The 23951-nt window shown below is 37.4% G+C and overlaps 1 protein-coding gene across 1 annotated transcript in view; it reads right to left on the bottom strand.

Annotated features, from left to right (window-relative positions):
- The window catches only part of LOC136864295 (uncharacterized), a 423236-nt gene that overhangs the window by 101619 nt on the left and 297666 nt on the right, over positions 1 to 23951 (bottom strand). Inside the window, exon 5 of the mRNA XM_067141087.2 lies at positions 10505 to 10816. Within this exon, the coding sequence (XP_066997188.2) occupies positions 10505 to 10816 (312 nt within the window). The remainder of the gene's footprint in view (positions 1 to 10504; positions 10817 to 23951) is intronic.

Below are 23951 nucleotides of genomic sequence, written 5' to 3'. Positions count from 1 at the left end.
TACACAGGCGTAATCGCTGGAATCATGGTGTGGGGAGTCATAGGATATGCATTCATGTCACCTCTAATAGTGCTTCTGTAGATTTTGACGGCACAGCGATAAGTCACAGACATTCTGCCTCCGCACACCCTACCCCTTATGGCACAACACTCTGAGACGGTATTCTAACAAGATAATACATGTTCACAAACAGCACGTGTGTCTATGGACTGCCTAGAGCATTTTGAGGCCCTCCCGTGGCCAGCAAGATCCTCGGACCTCTCCATCAATGAACACGTGTTGGATGATATTGGAAGGGGACTCCGGACTCCGTCCCAATACCAACCTGCGGGATATGGAGGGACAGCTGCAACAAATGTAGACGAACTTGCCTCAGGAGAGGATCCAAAGGCTGTTTGACACCATTCCGAACCGCATAAGGGCATTAACTACGGCCAGGAGGAGTGCGACACCCTACTGACCTGGTGTCAACATTCTACCTGTAACTGTCAACGGCCTTGTCTCTTTCATGCCATATTGTAATCATGTCAGTCACATAGTCTTTTAGCATAAGTAGTTTCATCACTCCTTCTAGGTGCTTGAGTTCTTTGTCAGGCAGTGTACACCTATAGATGACTACATTCCTACGATCTGATTTTGAACAACATTCATATTTTGAGGCCAGAGGCAGGCTTTGGCCATAAAATGAACTGATGACTGTTTTACAATTCCGTTAGATCTTTATATACTCAGAACGGAATACGTATTCTTTGTTGAAGTACGGAAAAATAATTTGATAAATTGAACCTTCTTTGTAATATAAAGACATTACAAATCCCACTGTCCAGCATAGGAATTTAAAACACATAAGTACGAGGCTGACAAACTTCTAGCTAACATAACTAACTATACAAGCTCACCAACACTCTACCTCAGTACAAATTAGGTTATATAGACTAAACTCCGCAGCTGATAACAGTACTTATTTTCTTCAGTCTACGCTTTAAATCTGAACGCTTCAATTATTATTCGATACAAAATCGGCTAGCAGTTCTTCTCAGGACGGATAAACGAAGATATTCGATTGCCCTCAGCCCTCGATAATTGTGATGAAATGGCGTATGGCTTTTAGTTCCGGGAGTGTCCGAGGACAAGTTCGGCTCGCCAGATGCAGGTCGTTTGATTTGACTCCCACAGGCGACCTGCGCGTCGTGATGAGGATGAAATGATGATGAAGACGACATATAATCCCAGCTCCCGTGCCAGCGAAATTAACCAATTATGGTTAAAATTCCCGACCCTGCCGAGAATCGAACCCGGGACCTCTGTGGCCAAAGGCCAGCACGCTAACCATTTAGCCATGTAGCCGGACGATAATTGTGATGAATTTCTCGAAGTCAAGTGTTACGTGACTAAATCAATTTTAACGAAAGGGATTCCGAGTTTTAAGGTAGATTTTTGACATCTTGCTGATGATTTCATTTGTATTTGTGTACCATCATAGGACAGTGGTATTCATACTTAATTCATAAGTCGCATGTGTCGCATTCATCTTTAGGAATCCTCAACACTGGAATGATTCGTAAGTGTATTGAAGACTGTAGCTCGGGCATAAAAACGGCAACATAAGCATAAATCACTTGTTGTGACTTCAAGTAGAGTTGCATTACAGGTTCAGTTTCATTCCCGTGGCATCATGAACTCTCTACATAACATTTATTGTCGTGCGTTGCACGTAAGCTTTAGGAAAGCACTCTTTCTGATTATATTAGACAGGTTTGCGAAATTAATAACTGCCTCAATAGGAGGCAGTTCGCGTTTAGGAGAGGTTATTCCACTGAAGCTCAACTTGTGGGATTCCCGCAAGATATAGCAGATACTTTAGATTAATGTCAAATGAATTGTATCGGGATTGACCTGTCTAAGGCATTTGATATTTTGGATCATGGGAGACTACTGGCAAAAATGAGTGCTATAGGACTAGGCAAAATAGTGACTGTATGGGTGGCTATATTTCTAGAAATTAGATCTCAGAGAATTAGAGTAGGCGAAGCTTTATCTCACTCTATAAAAATTAAGAGGGGAATTCCTCAAGGCACTATTACTGGAACTTTATTTTTTCTTATATATATAAATGATATGAGTAGAGAAGTAGAATCAGAGATATGGCTTTTTGCGGATGATGTTATTTTGTATACAGTAACAAATAAGTTACAAGATTATGAGCAACTGCAAAATTACCTCGATAATATTGCGAGATGGACAGTACGCAATTGTATGACGATAAACAGGGTTAAAAGTCAGACTGTGAGTTTCAAAAATAGGGAAAGTCTAAGTTTTAATTACTGCGTCGATGGGGTGAAAGTTCCTTATGAAAATTATGGTAAGTACGTAGGTGTTAATATAAGGAAAGATCTTCATTAGGGCAATCACATAAATATGATTGTAAATAAAGGGTACAGATCTCTGCACATGGTTATGAGAGTGTTTAGGGGTTAAAGTAAGGATGTACAGGAAAGGGCATCTAAGTCTCTGGTAAGACCCCAGCTAGAGTATGGTTCCCGTGTAAGGGTCCCTCACCAGGATTACATGACTGGAGAACTGGAAAAATTCCAAAGAAAAGCAGCTCGATCTGTTCTGGATGATTTCCAACAAAAGAGGAACGTTACAAAAATATTGCGAAGTTAGGGCTGGGAAGACTTTGGAGAAAGGAGACGAGCTACTTGACTAAGTGGTATGTTCCGAGCTGTCAGTGGAGAGATGAATTGGAACGACATTAGTAGACGAATAAATTTCAGTGGTGTCTTAGAAAGTAGGAAAGATCACAATATGAAGATAAAGTTGGAATTCAAGAGGACAAATTTGGGCAAATATTCGTTCATAGGAAGAGAAGTTAGGGATTGGAATAACTTACCAAGGGAGGTGTTCAATGAATTTTCAATTTCGTTGAAATAATTTAAGAAAAAGGCTGAGAAAACTACAGATACGGGGTCTGCCACATAGGCGACTGCCGTAAATGCAAATCAGTAGTGATTGATTGATTGATTGATTGATTGATTGATTGATTGATTGATTGATTGATTGATTGATTGATTGATTGATTGATTGATTGAAACATAATTTGGAACAGATTACTTGGAATATGTATTCGGAAAGAATTATATTCCTACGGACATTCTTCTACAAAATTCTGGGGCCGATGACCTTCGATGTTAGGCCCCTCAAAACACCAAGCATCATAATCATCATCAACTACAAAATTCTGAAAAAACACTGGCATTACGATCACAGCTGTAACACGCATGTCCGTGCTTGTCAAACAGCAGAATCACAACAACCAATGAACTTTGCTTTCTTCTTACCGGCGTGCATGTCTATATAGGAGTTCGTCAGTTACGCTCGGTGGTAAATTTCTGTGAGGTAGCATTTTTCTCCCTATTCCATGGAGACATCAGGCTCTCCGTGGAGCTGTTTGCTATACGAGAGAATGATTAAAATTGTGGTTTAAGATAATTGATGATGATGATGCTTGTTGTTTAAATGGGCCTAACATCTAGATCATCGGCCCAAGGTTTAAGATATTCTTTTTGCTAGTGGCTTTACGTCGCACCGACACAGATAGGTCTTATGGTGACGATGGGATAGGAAAGGCCTAGGAGTTGGAAGGAAGCGGCCGTGGCCTTAATTAAGGTACAGCCCCAGCATTTCCCTGGTGTGAAAATGGGAAATCACGGAAAACCATCTTCAGGGCTGCCGACAGTGGGATTCGAACCCACTATCTCCCGGATGCAAGCTCACAGCTGCGCGCCCCTAACGGCACGGCCAACTCGCCCGGTGTTTAAGATAACTGTACTAGTAACTTGGTACTCGTAAAAGTGTAGTCTATATTGGTAGATATCAATTGCCGATGCTGGACAATCTACCATTTTTTCAGTATTTCATCATTTTGCATATTTCTTCTTAGTATTTTATATCTTTCCCCCAAAACAACCATTTTAGGGAAAAAGTATCAAGAGTTAATATTTCTGTAAAATTAATAAATAAAATGAAAATCGCAAAGAGCACAAAAATCACCTCATTTTAGTAAAAATATCAAAAGTCAATATTTCAATAAAATCACTGTAAAAATCGCAAAAATAAAACAAACATCTGAGAAAATAATAAAAATCATTGTATTGTTGCCTATTATATATTATGATATTTTGTCTGATATCCAAACAATGTATTTAAATATCAAAACAAACCGTAATTAACTCAGAAATTCTTTAAACTTTTTATTCATTTATTATTAAAAATTTTCAGTTACTATTCCGTGTTTAATATCATAGGGTAAATTCTTTTTACCCCGCATAATTATTTATGCAAGTGTGTTATCAGGAATATTAGCATTAAATATCGCACAGATTTTCATAGTAATTTTCTGAGTTGTTGCCACATTTCTCCACCTAATCATATTTATAACATCAATAGGATAATAATTAATGAACTCCCGCGGATTAACCGGAGGAACCGATTTTAAAGCAGTTACACGCTTAACCTCTAAACATTCATTATAGGCTTTGAGATAAATATTGGGAGGATTTATATTCCACATTTCTTCTGGAAATATCTCGTTTGCTCCATTTTTCACGTGAATATTTTGAAATTCAACGTGGTCAAACTTAGAAGAATCTAGATCTTCATTACCTTTTCTATTAGTTTGAAACACAACAAAAATAAAATATGGCATATCAAATTGCATTGAATTGTAGTAACTTGTAATATCTATTTCGAACTTCTTTTATCCACTAATGCCAGAAATTTCTTGAGTTTGTAGGTCGTAGAATGATATATGTATTTTTAGTTCTTTTAGTATGTCTGCCTTTTTTCATGCTCGTAAGTTGGTTCGTATTTAAAAACTGGTATTCTTATTTCCATCGAATTTACAGTAACTTATCCTTCGTCAGGTCGAGTTCCAGCGATATCAGTTCCTTCAGCATTTTTAATGTACCGTCTCTAAGAGCATCTTTTGCATCTTGGCTCCAAGTAAAAGTAACAGTTAAATCACTTTCTCACATTTCTTCTTTGTAATCTTTAAAAGTCCACCTATGATTCTTAAGGGATATAAGACCTCATCTGATTTTTTCTGCAGTTTATTATTATTAATAAAATTGCCTTCATACATTATATTATAATTTTGAGCTGAAATTAGGCAATAAAGGACTGTTGAAGAAATATTTGGGTGATCCTCGCTTTTTAGAGTTATTCTTTGCCATAATTGAGAGGGAAAATTATCAGTTAGTTTCACATTTGATTTTCCTTCATAATTAGTATAATCTGTTCCATCAGCATGAGCTGCATCGAAAGTAAGATACAAATAGCCATTGTTATAAATCCAACCATCTCCAGCATTAATATCTATTTCTATGTCCTTGTTAGGCAAATTTAAATTATTTTTAGTTTTTCATTAATAGGAAATGACTGCCACTGACAATCTCCTACTTTGTCCATTTATAATATATAAAAAGAAAGGTAAATTGTTTCATTTCTAAAATCACTGTTATATTTGCGCCATTAAAGTCTATTAATTCATTAAATTATCAAACAAAATATTAGGTATTTTGGTTCATAAATTATTGGTGTGCCAAATATTAAATCAGGTTTAAAACAAGCAATAATATTTGTTTCACAGTGAAAACGCTCAGAATATTTTATAAACGTACCATCAGCATAGTTAAAATGGATTTTAATCATTTCGAAAGGAATTACTTTTGGTAAGCTGTGAGCAAGTGTTTTGGTTTTTGGTTCTACAATTTGATTATAAGAACCCAAAATTAAACCAATACTTTCCTTTTTATCAGATTATATTTTATAACCACTAATTATTTCCAATCTGTTTAGAATTTTATTTTGTTCAATACTTAGCTTAGATTCTTCACTTTGAATAGTTTTTTGTAAATTTTCTACATTATATTGTCCTGGTGGAAAAAGGATTTAAGTTATCGTACCGGATTCTTTTTCATACTGCAGTTTATTAATTTTTATTGTAATATTTGGAGTTAAGAAAGTTGAATAAAATCTTATTAATACAACTTTCTTAAACTCATCTCGCGATGGAGCATTTAACATTTTATCTAAAAGAAATGATGTGCCAAGTAATTCAAAAAGTCTATTCATTTATTATATAATAGATAATAATAGGAGTAAATATAAAAAAGTAGATTGGGATCCAACAGTAATACTGCCTGAGAAAAATAAAACATAGCTATGGAGAAGTTTTGCCAAATTATATTTGTTGCGGAATCATTGGGCCTAGTGGCTGCGGAAAAACAATCTTAATGACTGATAATTGTATTTTAAAACCTGGGTGGTTAAACTGGAATAAAATAAATAAACATTACATTTATTCTAAAATTTTAGATCAACCAAAGTATCAAGAGTTTATGAAAGAATGTAAAACAATTTAGGAAAATCAATTGTTCATTTTATTAGTGATGAAGAACGTATAGTTCATTTAGATGAATGTGAAGAAAATTCAGTTGTAATTTTTGATGATTTTATTTTAGAAGACCAAGATATTGTTCGTGAATATTTTACTCCAAGGAGACATAAAGGCATCGATTGTTTTCATTCAGCTCAAACATACGCGAGAATACCAAAACAGTTGGTTAGAGATAACTTGAACATTTTAAACATATTCAGACAAGATGATACAAATTTAAATCATGTTTATACAGAATTTGTGGGTGGAGATATGACGTTTGAAGTTTTTAAGGCTATTTGTAGCCAATATGGGAATGAAGAATTTGGTATTATTACAATTGGTATGAATCGCAAAACTAATGATGGAAAATATAGAAATGAAACTAAAACATTTCTACAAACATAAACGTTAGCAATTTTTATTAATAAATAATGTTTGTTCATTATGATACTGTGGCTATTAAGAAAGTGAAATAATATACGAATAAATTTGTAGAAATGAAAGAAGAATTTAAAAATGGAAGAAACAGCTTATAACAGAATATGAGAAATATAAAATAAGATCAACCTGTCATAGATGCTGTTAGTGTTTTAGGAAATACGTTGCATAATATGGGTGAAAATGTTATTAAAGCTATAGAAGAAAATAGAGAGGTTGAGGAAAAATTAATTCCTTATTAAAATGAGTATAAATACGATTTTCCTTCTAGTTCTGAAGATTCTGTTGTTATAGATGGATTTGATGTTAGTAATGAGAGGAGAGAAGCTTTAATATCAGCAAGAAAAGTCAGAATAAATGTAGAATCAGAACTTCAAAAAGAAATAACTAGGACCAATAATTTCAAAATATTTACCTAGAATAAGTGATCATAAATTAGGGTTAAGACATGATATGGATACCATAATTATTTTATAGGTGATTCAAAATTTGAATTTCATAATAATGATATTATAATTAAAGGTATTGAATTTAGAGCTAAGGAAGGCTTAATATTATTTTTAACATCAAATGATATACCAAACGACGAAGATTATACTAATGAAGACTAAACCACTTGTGAAACAATTTTAGAAATGACAAATGCTATTCATCGATATAATGAACCAATTAATCCAAAGCATAAAAGTAGTGTTGGAAAAAAATATAAATGGTTGATAATTGATATATGGCATTCTGATATACCAGATAGAATACAAAGATCTGCATCTTTATCCACTCCTCCAAAATCGGGATTTGGTTCCGCTGAAAATATTCAGAATCACCAATTGAATACGTTTGGATGAATGATGTTAGACAGATTAATGGTTATTCACAGTGAAGAAAATGCTGGGAATAATGCTTATTTTAATGAAAAGTTGGAATAACAAGGATGATGACGAGTAAATTTAATGATTTTATTATTAATAAACCTAAAGAAATTCCATACCTAATTAGATTTGTAAATAGCATTCCTCACACATTCTGGAAATAAGAGAAATATGGAAAAGGATTAGTTAATTGGGCTTTAAATAAATTACCAATGCTTGAAATTCGTTTGTAAGGATATAATTATGGTGAGCCATTTACTAATCTTGATGAAATATTAGCTAGAGGAGTTAAAAGAATAGATCAATTAGGTGAAGCTTTAAAAAACATGACGTTGCTTATACTGATCACAACGATTTAGAACATAGACATGAAGCGGATAAAAAATTAAAACAAGCTGCAAAAGAAAGAATATTTAGTAAAGATGCAGATTTCAAAGAAAGATTAGCAGCAACAGCTGTTACTGGAATTATGTTTGGAAAAAGAAAATTAGGAATGGGTATTGAAACAGATGAAATGGTTGGTGTCTTTAATAATATATATTAATATTTTTCCTTTAATAAAGGAAAGGATTTAGTATTGATTATAATATTTTCCCAAACGGAATGCTTAATTTTAAATTACAAAACGAAGATTTTAAAAATAAAAACTTTCAGATAACTACTTACTAATCCACGAAAGAATCAGAAATCAACAATAATTAAAAAGGAGTAAGTTTATTATTAACATTAACCATTCCAATCGTGAAGCAAATATATTATTATCTAAAAAAGAGGAAAGAAGGATCTGGATTAACTAAACATGAAGGAGGAATTTTACCAATTTTAATTGCTGCATTAGGTGCTCTTGGAGCATTAAATGGTGGAGCAGTAGGAATTGCAACTTCTGTTAATAATAAACATAAAATGATGCTGAACTAGCTAGAACTAGTTGGAAAACAATCTTGTAAAATGTTTGAAAAATAAAAGACATAATAGGCCACTAAGTAATTTCCATTTAGAAAAATTAGTTAAGGAATTAAAAATAAAACATTTTAGAAATGTTGCCATTAATGCTTTCACGGCCCGTACTTACAGACATGATACTGTATAGGCTTTTGGATTATGCCGTGTCAAGAAAATTAGGTGAAATTCTTTACGTCTTTATGTCATGATTTTATAAATGTTTTATGATTGATGAAATACCTAAAATTCCTCATAAAAATGAATGAGGAATTATGTTAGCTTTTTAACACGTTATGTGTTCTTCCTCACATGAAATTGAAGCACGTCCTTAGAGACACAAACCAACAGAAGTTTTTCTTGTGCACACATGTCAAACATATCTTGAGTGTTTGGGAAAAGAAGTATGTCATAAATTGGCATAAGTTAGTCTAAGGTGTGTTCTACAACCTGGTACTAAGCGTGTACATTACATTGCACTCTATTCATTAAAATAAATCTTTGTTGTTTCAGTAGAACTCAATTTTAAAAATTTCATAGATGGCAAACACATAAGTCACTTTATATTTCCTTCTAGTTATAGAAGCATATTAAACACACGATTTTTTATATTTTTAGAATGACAGAGTACCGAGGGAAAATATGTTCGCCGTGCTGGGGGACTATGGGATTAAAGGTAAATTACTAAAATCAATCAAAGGCACTGATGTTGACAATTGAGCTGCAGTGAGAATTGATGTTAGAATGAGTTCTTGGTTCAAGGAGATAAAGAATAATTATTTCACAATTTCCCTTAAAATTTGAAGACCACAGGAGCCCTTGATTCTTACCCCGATGAGGTTGATTTTTATGATGTTTAATTATTTGCTATGGATCGTACTGTTGGTTACATTAGTCACGTCCTACTTCGTGAACCATGGGCAACGGCTGAGTGGCCTAGTAAATGGTCCTGAGAGTCGGGATAACAGTTACTATGGAATGGGAGTGGGTATCTCGGACATATTCTCAGTCATGGTCCTCCTAGTGCTCAAGCGGCTAGGACTATACAATACATCGATGGTCCCTAACCCGTTAGAGGATAAATCCTCGTATGTAGTTAACTGATACTTCACTGTTAAACTTAAAATGACAATGAACTAATTTAAAATCTTGTTAGAAGGCAAGTTATTTCCTTATTGCAATTCGTTTGAATAGTTTAGTGAAGTCAAATTCAGTGTGAGACTATGCTAAAACAACAGAAGACAGTGTGAGATTCGTAGTCAATATGCCAAAACGATGTTTGTAAAGTGTAAAATTAGCACACTGTTAATAAACGAAACATTAAATTGCCTATAGTGGAAAGTTACGTATTTTGACTTAAACTATTTTCCCCGAGCAGTAAAATAATATAATTAGTATTGTAAATAGTCTATTCGAAAGTTGGTTATATAGATTTTAGATCCCGACCACAGCTTCCGATCATTGTACCAGCAAGTTGAGAAGCTTAATACTTTACCCTTACTGCCCTAGAACCATTATCGATCTAGGCTGAAAGTTTCATAAAAGACGACTCTCCCTTGTAAGTACTAGGCCTATGTTATAATGAATTGATTAAAAGGTAATTTGCAAACTCGTTTTTCCATTGTTGCGGCATGCTATTACTAAAGCCAGAAATAAGATGATTACATTTGGATTGTCAAGTTGCATAATTTCTCACTATTCAACTAAACTATCATATTTTTGATTCACCATGCATTACTTGGTACAGACTGCATGCCCAACACCAGGCTGAATGCAATTAAAAGAGAAAGAAACCAATACGATGTTGCGCTCTTACCTGGCTTGAGTAGAGTGATTTTGGCCGGGGAAGCTTCTGTGGTCTCATTCTCGTCTTCCCTCCTGACAGAACACGTCCAGATGCCTTCATGCTCCTCGGTTACAGCTTTGAGATGCATGCTGCAATCCACACTCCGATTTCCTCGTGGCTGAAACTTACTCACTACTAGTGGACTGGTGCTGTTCGTATCATTCATGCTCCTCCATGACCACTGGCATTCTTGCACTGGAGAAGCCGTTACACAACGTAGAAAAAGAGGATTTCCTGGAGGAATGTGAATTTCTTTGGACAGCTCCGTGAACTCCACAGCAACTGCAAAAATTACAAGCGTCACATATTTATTTAATCTTTGTGAAAACGTTTGCTTCACAGAGCCATATGAACAAGGGGAGGACATGTATCGGCTCTTCAAAGAGGACAACTTACAGTGAACTACTTTGTCGCAATCACTAGAGTGACGTACGAACACATAAAAGGCGGGTGGGTGAAAGGAATATAACAATGGCACTGTTTAGCTTTAAATCTCCTCACCAAAAATATTGAAGTTTTCTAATTACATTCTGCATTATTTCTTGAGAATCTCGTTTTGAGACTATTAATTCTGGTTTGTGTTCACTATGTTAAATACATGGTACTTCTGTTGAAACCTCTGAATTTCCAAAACCACATGACGTAGAATACACTAACTTGTGCAGTAAACTTCATTCTTTACGTTAGTAGCATTGCCATTGCCGAGAGTTGGGTATTTATCTGTAATTCAGGGTTTGGTTTTGTGCCTTTCGATATTGAATTACTTCGATCTCAGCATTTTCTCATCATTTCTAGCATTTTACTCCCTCAGTATAGTACTTTATATGCCCCTTTGTCTCACAAATTAGTAAACCGATAACATTAACATTTTCAGAGATGATATAAAACAATTAAGGAGATCCACTGAACACAATTATAGGAAAAACGCTTTTACACATTGAATTAGATAATATTTTAATTTTTGAACATTTTTTTAAGATTGGGCAACATACAATCATCTTATTTAAACCATCAATGACACTTATTTTTAGTTCAGTAAATGTATAATATACGAAAAACGGATTCCAATCCCAACGAAATCAGAACTCTATTTTTTCAGTAAAGAAAATTTAAAATATCGATTTTAGAGCTGATAAGAATATTTATTTCACTGCATTCACAATAATACTGATAGACTATTTAAACTTTTTTTTGCTAGTTGTTTTATGTCGCACCGACTCAGATAGGTCTTACGGCGACGATAGGACAGGAAAGGGCTAGGAGTGGGAAGGAAGCGGCCGTGGCCTTAATTAAGGTACAGCCCCAGCATTTGCCTGGTGTGAAAATAGGAAACCACGGAAAACCATTTTCAGGGCTGTCGACAGTGGGGTTCGAACCTACTATCTCCCGAATACTGGATACTGGCCGTACATAAGCGGCTGCAGCTATCGAGCTCGGTATTTAAACTTTTTATGCAGTTTATAATTATTTAGCCAACGGCCGCAGCCGTGTTGAAACATCGGATCCCGTGAGATCTTCGAAGTTAAGCAACATTGGGTGTGGTCAATATTTGGATGGGTTGCCACGAGCTGTTGGTGGGGGTAAGGGAATGGAGGAGCGGAAAGGAACTGGCCACGCTACCGTACGTAAACTACGGCTCAGGAACACCTCTGCGGAGGTTCGGACCTGCCTTCGGGCAGAATACACATTTATAATTATATACTCCAATTAACGACTCTGTTTTAGGCTGTTTTTGTTAGTACTTGAAACTGATTCTGGAAGCGACAGATCGACAATTGTTAAACCTTTGAAGCACGGAGCACAACTGAGAAATTGTGAGAATTACCGTGCTTGTTGCTAATCCGCGGATGTTTGTTTAGAAACTGCAGTTACATCACTTAGTTCGATTTCGAAAACATTTTAGAATATTTCATAGTACCGATTGATTGAAATACGGTGCATTAATGTAAGTAAGCATTCTTATATTTATTACTAAATATTAAAAATGTTTACATGTCAGTTTAAACAAGAAATTCTACAATTCCCTGTACAAAAAGTGATTATTTTCCCCTTCAGTTTCCTGATGTATCCCTGAAGTATTGCGTATAATCTCTTTCTTAGCCTGGTTAAGTTGTAATTGCAATGAAACCTGTCGAAATCGGACACTGGATAACACGGAATCCTGTCTATTACGGAATATTTTCTTGTTCCCGTCGAAAATCATGTGTTTTACAAGTTTATGAGTTTTCAAAACGGACTTCACAGTTTTACCAGGCTATGCTGAAGTAAATTTTATGTTAAAACAGTGTGTAGTTTCAAGCAACTCGCAACTGTAGGCCGCGGAGGTAATCACAACCTTCCTTCGTTCGAGGGCGACAATCGCGTCAAGAACCTCCGTTTTATTGCATTGTTTACAGGGAAAAAGTCAGGCTTTCCAGTCCCTCTAAGGTGTAAGCGGTTGAGTGAATACGGTCATTCTTGTGCAAGATGTCTCGTAAAAATGTGGCGCTGTCATTACACGAGAAAATCCAAAGTGATAGAAATGGAGGAAAAAGAATAAAGAAATATTCGGGATATAATATTACTGTTTCATTGCGGTAAAACACAGTTGTGCGACATTTTGAAAAACAAAGATCGCATAATGAGCTAGTGGCTGGGGTAATAATGGTGACATGAAAAGGAAGCAGAAACTAACGGGGCATTAATAAATTAATGAGCTGCTGTGGGAGTGGTTTGTTAGTGCTCGTTCAAAGAAAATGCATATTCCTGGATCTATTCTTCAAATACAAGCCACTTAACTTGCTAAAAATTTGAATAAGCCAGAATTGAAGGCTTCAAATGGTTCGCTCGAAAGCTTTAGAAATAGACATAACATCGTTTGGAATTAGGTGTGTGGGGAAGCATGTGATGTTAACCTTACTGTTATTAGTGAGTGGCAGGAAAAACTGACAATATTATTGGACGGGTTTCTTCCAAAGTACGTCTATAACGGAGACGAAACGGGTTTGTTCTATTGAGCACTTCCTTCAAAGTCGCTCTCGTTGCGCGGGGAAAAATGTGAGGCGAGAAAATGTCTGAAGAATGGTTGACTGTTTTTCTTTGCGGGAATATGGCGGGACAACTTGAAAAACGTTTGCTGATAGGAAAATTAGCTATGCCACGGTGCTTCATACATCTACATCCGCGTAATCTTCCAGTCATATGGAGAGCAAACAGAAATGCGTGGATGACTGTGCACTGATGGAGGAATGGCTCACTAGTTTCAATGCCAAAATGAAGAAAGAAAATCGTAATGTGTTGCGATTCCTTAACAATGCTACATGCCATCCACACATTCAATTGTCCAACGTAACACTAGCATGGTTTCCATCGAACACTACAAGTATCACCCAGCCCATGGACCAAGGTGTTATGTACACCTTTAAACGTCACTACAGGAGACTAGTTCTGCAAGCAGTACCTGCGAAGATGGAGGGAGCAGCTAGTGCCAGTGACATGGCGAAATTTATTTCTGTATTGGACGCTATGAACTGGATCCACATGGCAGTACAGAAAATAAAGCAAGACACTGTCACAAAATGCTTCAGGAAGGCTAATTTTCTTCCCAGCACTGGAGATAGCGAACTCTTGGACGAAGTGGAAGACAATGTGCAGGCCATATCATCCATGTGTTCATCTGGAAACTTTCACATGGATACTGCCCAATATATCAACGACTATTGTGATGTGTCACCACATCAAACCGCTGGTTTTACGACAGAAATCATTGGTTATAGACTCGAGGAGAAACGTGGAAAAATTATGACGAAAGTAACGAGGAAGAGGAGACAGAAGTTGATGACGACTCTCCAAAAACTTATAGCTTTAGTAAAGCTCTCGCGCACGTAAGGGGTCTACAAAAATTCGCAGCCAAACGGAATTTGCCTGAACTATACGAATATTTATGCCGGGTTAAAGAATCCGTCGAGATTTGTTCAATCCAGCGCAACACCTAACAGGTGAAGATAACTGACTTTTGGAGCTCCAGCAACAAGAAATAGATTCGTGTGTATTGACAAATAGTTTTGTAGTGGCCTTAGAGTGTTCATTTATAATTTAATGTGCTTATTAAACTTTTAGTGTTTTAAGTGTTTACAAAATGTGTGCCGTGAATTGGAATTTCATCGAGACTCACTGATGGATAAGACACTGGAGGCGGCTCTTTGTAACGTGAGTGCAGTTACCTAGTGTCAAAGTGTTCACATAGTATATAGCATGCCTTTCACTTTTAAGATTTTTCAGATATTAACATTGTATAACAAACAATGTCATATTAAAAACTATATTTGATTTACCTGAATAATACGTAAACCTGTCCAAATCGGAAAAAGGTGTTGTCACCCGAGTATTTCCCTCTTGAACAGGTTTCACTGTATTAGGTTCACCACCAGTGTGTTGTGTTCCATTTGACCGAAGGTAATGTAGACACGCGACTCACTTCGTTACTTTACTACACGTAGCATCAAGTGTTTAGTGTTCATGACCGACCTCGCAAACACCCGACTGTTGACTAGTGTTCATCACGGACTGCAGCCGACGTTAGCGCATCCGGGATTCAACGCGAAGGCGGCTTGATGTACGTATCAATGTTAACGGAGGGCATTTTGAACATTCCATGTGAGACAGAGTTTCATGTGGTATGTTGTACGTTCTGTTTCTGAGTTCCCATGATTAACGTACTGTGTAAAGTTGTAGAAAAAGAGTTGTAACATGGAAATAAAGCGTTTCTGGACTCATGTCCATATAACATATTTTCTTCTACAGTCTAGCTCGAGCGGTCGAGGAGAGAGGTTGCGTAGTGAAGTGCGTGCTGTAATCATGGTCGGCATTGAACAGTACCGGGCCGCTATTGGGAAATGGCAGGCAAGGCAGAAGAAGGAGACCAGGAATGGATTGGTGATAAGTACGGACGGATTAAAAATGAGTGAAGCGGTGCTGGTAGTGACAGTGATAGCGGTGCTACTGGTTATTGGGGGGGGGGGTGGAAGTAAACCCAGGCCCAAATACCAGTGGAAAATATAGTACGGAGGATTTGGCCGCACTCAGGGTGGTTGTAAGAAGTTATGCAGGAAAAGTGTCAATGGGACAAGGTGCAGGAAATAAAGGACATGATGGAGGAGCAGAGAAAGGAGATAGGGAACATGAAGAAATGGCTTGAAACGAAGACAGAGGAATCGAGCAGGAGAGTGGACAATAATGAGAAAGAAATCGAGTTATTGAGAGGGGAAGTGAAACATCTGAAAGAGGAGGTGATGAAGATGAAGAAAGAAGCGGAGGGGTACAGGCAGGAGAGATTGGAGAAAGCCATAATTATATATGGAGTTGAGGAAGGGGCGAGGGAGAGCAAGATTGAACTGATATTTAAGGTGGTGGAAGTTATACGTGATTCAATGAAGATAAACTTTAGTCAGATAGACATAGACGATGTAGAGAGAATTGGTAAGACTAAAGGTCGGAGGCCAATTAGGGTAAAACTTTTATCTACCCTAATGGCAGAAATTGTGGTAGGTAACAGTAAGAATTTACAGGGACAGAAAATAAGAGTGAAAAGAGACATAGGAAGAGAAGGAAGTGAAAATATGAAGATCTTGAATAGGCACCTATGGAGAGCGAGGAACCAGGGGCTAAAGGCCCGAATAAGAGGTCTGAGGTTGGAGGTGACAAACGGGCGATGGGTTAGAGTACATTCAGTGACGAAACTCAAGGAGATGGACGAAAACGAGAGGGTTGAGGGTGGTGAGAGGACAAGGCAAGATGGGAAGAAGAAAGAAGAAAAGAAGAGGAGGAGGGACGTGGCAGGAGAGGAGAGCATCTCAGAAGAGAATGGGCAGTGCAGCCGGGAGACAGAAGATCAAGATAGTGAAGTGGACGGTGAGAGTGAGCAGCAAGAAACTGGGAGAGTAGAGTGTAGTGTTGCAGTGAGCAAGAAAGGACAAGGGAAGGTGGATTCAGAAGTCCAAAATAGTGACGGGGTGAGTGGGGGTGAGCAGCAAGAAGCGGTGAGAACAGGGTGCAGTGGTGTAGTGAACAAGAAAGGTCAAGAGGAGACAGATCGACAGGAAGGTAAACAAATTATGAGTAAAGTCAGAAGTAAGAGCTTAAAAGACATATGGGGAAAAGTACGTAAAGGGATGGAGGATACAGAGGACGAGAGGTCGATAACTACTAGAAGTAAGAATAGAGGGGGAGACCTAGAAGGGAGGGAGGGAAAGTTATAACTATATTGGAAAATAGGATGTGTGAATATTGAGGGACTAAGGAACAAATTAGGAAACAAGAAAGTTCGGGAAGTAATTGAAAGTTTTGATGTTGTGGCACTCTTGGAGACGTGGTTGGAAACAGGGAGGGAGATTTCATGGAAGGGGTTTGAGATAAAATATATAGAAGAAAAGAGAGGAATAAGGGACGAGCACCAGGAGGGATGATAGTTCTAATTAGGGAAGAAATTAGTGAAAGAGTAGAGGATATAGAGACCGATATGATGGAAACCATATGACTGAGATTGAATTTGGGAGGGGGTGAGGGAAGGAGGAAGAAAATAAATCTAGCTTTTGTTTACTGCCACCCTAGTAATTCAGCATATGCAAATAAATATTTTTTTGAAGAGTTATTGGTGTATATTGGTAGGATAAGGGGAATGTATCCAGGTGAGGAGGATATGTTGTTATTTGGGGATTGGAACGCGAGAATAGGGGAACAGAGCCCAGTTTATAGTAGGGAGGATGGAATGTGTTTTTTGGAAAGTAGAAGGAGTGAGGACAAAATTACAAATAGTTATGGAGAGAAGCTCCTAGAGATGTGTGCTGTGGGAAATTTGTATATTCTGAATGGGTGGATAGAGGGTGACAGGACGGGGAAATTGACATATGTTACTGAGAAGGGTGGTAGTGCGATAGATATGGTTTTAAGTTCGGAAGGGATGATTGAGGAAGTTGTAGGAATGGAAATAAGAGACTGGATTGAATCACACCATTTCCCGGTGAGGGTTATGCTGAAAAGGGAGGAAGAGAAGTGTAGAATGAAGGAAGATGAGACAAATGATAAACGAGGGAGTGGTTATAATAAGTATAAATGGACAGAGAAGGTGGGCCGGGATTGGAATAGGGTAGTAAAAGAGGAGTTACATCTTCTGAAATATGGGTGGGAAGGGGCGTTAGAAGAGAATAATACTGATAAAGCCTTGGAATTGTTGCTACATCCAATAAAGATGATAGCGCAGAAGGCGAAAGCTAGAAAGGGAAATAAGAAAGAGGGAGAAGAATGGTTTAATAGGGAGTGTGAAGGAATGCGGAGGAAGGTGATGGACGCGTTAGGAGAATATAGAAGGAAAGGTGGGAGCCAAGAAAGGGAGTTTATCTGTAGATTGAGGAAGGAGTATAAAAAGAAAATTTGTGAGACAAAAAAGACGTGGTTAGAGGAACAAATGGAAGCCATAAATAATGACTGCAAGACAAATAATTTTGAGAGAGTTTGGGATAAGATTAATAAAATGATTAAGGGTGGAAGGAATATAGAGAGAACGAGTATTGAGGAAGTGCAATGGGTCAGGCACTTTGATGAATTACTAGGGAAAAAGGGGGATGAAAGATGGAGAGGTTCGGGAGAAGAAGTAATTTGGAGGAATAGGAGAGTGGCAATTTATGACCTGGATAAAGAAATCACAAGAGAGGAAATCCTGAGAGTGATAAGCAGAGCCAGAGCGAAGTCGGCCGGGGGGTGTAATGGTATAAATAACAAGTTTTGGAAGGAAATCAGTAAAAATGAGATAATGATAGAGGGCATGGTTAAACTATTCAATAGGATATTTGAGGGAGGTAATTACCCTAAGGAATGGGAAACAGGAATTATATGCCCTATATACAAGGGGAAGGGTAGTAGGAACAATGTGAACAGTTATAGAGGTATATCTCTGTTGGATTCTTTGAGTAAAATATATACTGGTGTGTTAGCGAACAGAATAAGCGAGTGGGCGGAAGAAAATGAAATTTTGACGGATTACCAAGGGGGATTTAGGAAAAAGAAAAGAACAGTGGATAATATAATGATAGTAAAGACTATTTTAGAAAAGTATAAGAATATGGCTAGAAGTACGGTTTATGTAGCAGCAATAGATTTTGAGAAAGCTTTTGACAAGGTGAATAGAGAGGCCCTATTAGAGAAATTAGGCAGGCTAGGGATTTCGGAGAAGATGTTGAGGGCAGTGGAAGGAATATATAGGGTTGTCAGGTTTTGTGTAAAATTGGGAGAAGGGAGACTGAGTGGACCATTAGAGTCCAAGGTGGGTTTAAAACAAGGATGCAAGTTATCGCCAATACTGTTTATTTTATTTATCAACGATATTTTAGAGGGGTTTGGGGCAGAAAATTGGGCTGTACCAGTAATTAATGGTTTTGAAGTACCAGGACTGATATTTGCGGATGATGTGTTATTGATGACGCTAACCTCAGGGGCGATGAATAAGGCCTTAAAATCAGTGACGCTATTTGCGAGGAAATGGGGATTGAGAATTAATGGAAATAAGTCTAAAATATTAGTAGTACAGGTGGACAAAAGAAGAAAGATAGAAGGTAATTGGGTAATTCAGGGAGAAAGATTGGAACAGGTAAGGAAGTTGGAATATCTAGGAGTTATTTTTAATGATAAAGGAACTTGGAGTGACCAGATCAAAAGGGTGAAATATAGAGGATTGTCAGCCTTAGCCTCAGTCAGAAATTTGCTAGTCAAGTACCCGGGGATCAGTTATAAAACACTGAGACTTGTGTTCAGGTCGGTAATCGTTGGGAGGGTATTATACGGCTCAGAAGTTTGGGGGCTGGATGAGAAAAGAGAGGAACTAAGAAGGATTGTTAGTAGTTTTGCTAAGTTAGTAATGGGCTTACCGAGGTGTACAGCAAATGTAGGGGCGGAATTAATGTGTGAGGAGGATTTGGAATCAGAGGGTGTGAAAAGAATAGTTAGATACTGGATGAATTTAAAAAGACAGGAAGATGGGAGAGCATTACAGGCAGCGTATGCACAGCAATTTAAGAGCATGTATAAGGGTGGATGGTTAGAAAAAAATAACGGGATATTTGGAGAGGATAGGATTAGGACACCTGTGGGGGGAGGTTTGGTCGAAGACAGAAGTGAGAGGGATGAATATAATGGAAAGGAGAATTAGAGATATCCATAGGCAGAAATTATTGGGGGAAAGCAGACTAAGAAATTCGCTGACGGTTTTGACGAAAATAGAGGAGATAGCAGGGTTGAATATTAGATACGTCGATAGGTCAAAACGGTATGGGATGATGTGGTGGCTTTTAGGTTTGCAAAGGAATACAGGGTGGATACAGGGGAGGGATAGGGCAAGATGTGTACTTTGCGGAGATGTGAATGATGATTTTCACTTGCTAAGAGACTGTGAGGTAACGAGGGGGTTAAGACATGGATTATTGAGTGCCGAGCATCGGGAAATATTGGGGAGAGGGGATGAGAACGCAATCCTGAGATGGATTATTAAACAATGGGAAAAAGGGGTTGAATTGAACAGGTATTTATGTGCGACAAAAAAGGCATGCGAGAGTAAAATGAAGGAGAGTGAGTTAGAGTGTAGGCAGGTGAATAGGGGGGTGGAATAGTTATGTATATAAGGGAAGGGGATAGTATGATAAAATTCGAATGGATTAGGGAATATAGGGATAGAGTACTTAGTTATGTGGAGTTGGGTAATGATACAGGATTGCATGGTCTGTTTGTTTTAAAGTTAGCTGGAATGCAAGTGCTGAAATGCTGAGTGTTGTTGTTTGATTTATTGATTAGGTGTAGGTCAGGAACAATAATGTGACGCAAATACAGAGCACAATAAGGACACTGGATGAATATGTCTGAACATTGAGTGACTGCTACAGCTAATGACTGTTAGATACTATTCTTATTATTATTATCCTTATTATTATTATTATTATTATTATTATTATTATTATTCTTTATTATTTATTTTACTTTGCATGTGAACATGTATAGGGGCGAAGTCGCCTGTTATGTTCAATAAATGAATGTATGTATATTTTCTTCTACGTGTGAGGAATGTGTGCTGTAAGTTTGGCCATATCGTATCCACGGAGAGGTACATATTTGCGAACCTCTGAGTTCATAAAATCTACACCAGCCTGGAGGAGGACTATACTCGAAGGAAATTAATATTCAGTACTCTGAAGATGGTAGATATACATAAACTTGCCTTCAAAAGCGTTCATATTTTAAGCTTTTATTGAACGCTCCAACAGTAATAATTACATGGCTGATTTATGCCATTTTTGCCATAGTTTATACCACAATATGAAAAAAACATGTTTGCATCAAATTTGATGTGACGAGACTGCACGAAATGTTTGTGAGTAGACATGTCTGTAATTGTTTCTAACCTACCAAGTCTTCTATGATACCGCGTTCATCCCTTTCTCTCTCCCAAGGAAACGGCCTTTTGCACCAATCAGATACCTAATTTTCCAGCGGCAACTAAAGGGTTGGACATAGTTTGAACAGTACAGTAATATTTCATAAAAATATTTGCAGAAGTCAACTCAGTGCTACATATTGTACAGACTTTGCATTGTACGGGGAAGAGTATACCAGGCTATTTGTACATAGATACAGGGTAATTTACGAGTAGGTCCGCATTCACCAGAGCGAGGAAACGCTTTTGTCCTCGTTTAAAGCCAAGAAAAACGAGAGAATAGTTAAATTTGTATTCGCCAACAAAATTATCTCGGATAATGTGCACTGTATTATCTCGGTTTAAAGTTTACCGGAGGAAGGCAGGTAAAATAGGAAATTTAAGATAATAGACTTTCAAGATGAAAGCTCGTAGTTGACAAGAATATTTAATTGAAAGAGATAATCAGAGCGACGAGGAATATATCTAAGATTATGCAATAAGCGTCGTAGGTAAACAAAAGAACGCTCTACATACTTTGAGGATTACGATGACATTGATTTTGAAACACATTTTATGTTATCTAAAACTTCGACGCCGTCAGTCTTCCATGGTCGAACATAAGCAGGAATACCCGACAAATAGGTAGTGAAACCGTTCAATACCGCGTTAGTAGACATGTCATGAAGCCCAGTAAGACATATGTGACGTTTTCCGCATCATTCTATGAATTAGTTTGTTGCAACAGCATTTTTACGCTCAATCCAGGATATGAACGACGTTGCGTGAACTCGGAGGCAAGAGCTCTAGTTAAGCGTACAGAGAAGATGGGGGCTTCATTAATTCCATTCATGACCCAGTCGAATGACTGGAAACAGGCTATGGATCTTCATTTTCACCCTTAATTTCACTGCTCAGGCGCGCGCGCGCGTGTGTGTGTGTATGTGTGTGTGTGTGTTGTAACGGTTCAAATCCCGTTACAAGGTAATATCTGTATTTTATTATTATTATTATTATTATTATTATTATTATTATTATTATTATTATTATTATTATTATATGTCCGTATTATTATTATTTTATCTGTGAGATTACTATTATTTTGTTATAATTATTATTCAATTCCATTATGCAATGCTTGTCGCTTGCGTATTTGTAATTGAGTGTATGCATATATACGTATATGTAGATTAACATTAAATACCTGTACAGTGAGAGTTTCGATATATCAGATGTGGATGTGACGTTGTTATATTGTGCAATACTGTTGACATTTCTGTCAAGTCATTGCTACGTCATGGCTACGTCATCGTGAGCTTTTAGCGATGCGCTCAGAGACTCAGCCGCCCCGGGGGATTTCACCATTACATGCAACAGTTTGAGGCGTTGTGGGAGTATGTCATTGTTATTTCTGGAGATTACGTAGCTGTGTCAACCAACGTCTATAAAGGGTGGCTGCATATTGTAGCGTCAGTCATTATTTAAACGGAAGCTGAACAGTGAAGAAGTCTACTAGATGAAGAGGCCTCAGTCGGTCAGTCAACGAGTGTGAACGAGAGATGGAGAAGACTCAGTGAGCCATCAATTATTGGTCAATGAGAGAGTGAGGCCAATGTTGATCGGTCACTTATTTGAAGACACGGACGCAAGGGCTTACCATGGAGTCAGAGAGGGATACCACTTGCCATGAGGTAATACCATATTGACTTACAAAGAAGTCAGATGATATGGAGAAGAAGCAGTCACAAGGATGTATCACCAAGTTAGGCGTGACACATCTACAGTAAACACCACATCAAAGGAATACATCGTAATTACACTCAAAGTGTTGAAGGTACAGTCAAATGAATCAGTGAGGGAAATATTTCGTATAAATTGTTAAATGTCCGGTCAAGAAAAATTCAAATTCATGCCTAGTTTCTTTCAGTTTCAATGTCATAATTTCATATTCTCATCTGTTTTATCGCAACAAGACACTCTATTTTTTATATATTATTTAAAGAATGTATTTTCTTCTATCAAAAGAATTCATAGTTTTATTTCAATGACAGTAAAATATCTTAACCTCAAAATTAATGGGGAAACCGAACGCCAATCTCCTTTTCCCAGAACTTATATGGTATGTTGTCAAAAGTAAGCTTATTACCTCACACCCTGTTAGTTGTTAGTATTAAATTATTAACAGTGTGAAGCTCTTGGGCGAGGATGTCTACGCTCGAGGGAAAAGATTTAAAGAGACTCGGATGTCACAATTTTTTTAAATAGTGCCATTTTCCAGTTTTATCACCAATGTGTAGAAGAAACTTATCGGAATAAGAGTGTATGTAATATATATGTATAAACTTTCTCCATAGTGAATTTAAATAGATTTATGGTATGTCAACTACTGATCACTCAGTACTGTCACAAATTATCTTGTCACTTTCCTTTTAAATTGATATCCTACTACAAACAATAATCTCGTGGACTGGCGTACTACTACAATGAATAAGTTCATGGACTTTCGTAATACTACAATCAATAAGTTCGTAGACTGGCGTACTGCTACAAACAATAAGTTCGTGGACTGGCGTACTACTACAAACAATAAGCTCATGAACTGGCGTACTACTACAGTCAATGGCGTACTACTACAAACAATAAGTTCGTGGACTGGCGTAATACTACAACGAATAAGTTCGTGGACTGGCGTACGACTACAATCAACAAGTTCGTCGACTGGCGTACTACTACAGTCAGTAATCTCGTGGACTGGCGTTCTACTACAATCAATAAGTTCGTGGACTGGCGTACTACACAGTCAATAATCTCGTGGACTGGTGTACTACTACAATCAATAGGTTCGTGGACTGGCGTACTACTACAATCAACAAGTTCGTGGACTGGCGTACTACTACAGTCAATAAGTTCGTGGACTGGCGTACTACTACAGTCAATAATCTCGTGGACTGGCGTACTACTACAGTCAATAAGTTCGAGGACTGG

This window comes from Anabrus simplex, chromosome 2, assembly GCF_040414725.1.
Source record: "Anabrus simplex isolate iqAnaSimp1 chromosome 2, ASM4041472v1, whole genome shotgun sequence".
Taxonomy (NCBI): domain Eukaryota; kingdom Metazoa; phylum Arthropoda; class Insecta; order Orthoptera; family Tettigoniidae; genus Anabrus; species Anabrus simplex.
Note: the sequence above shows the minus strand (reverse complement) of the source record. Positions and strands in the feature narration are given on the sequence as shown.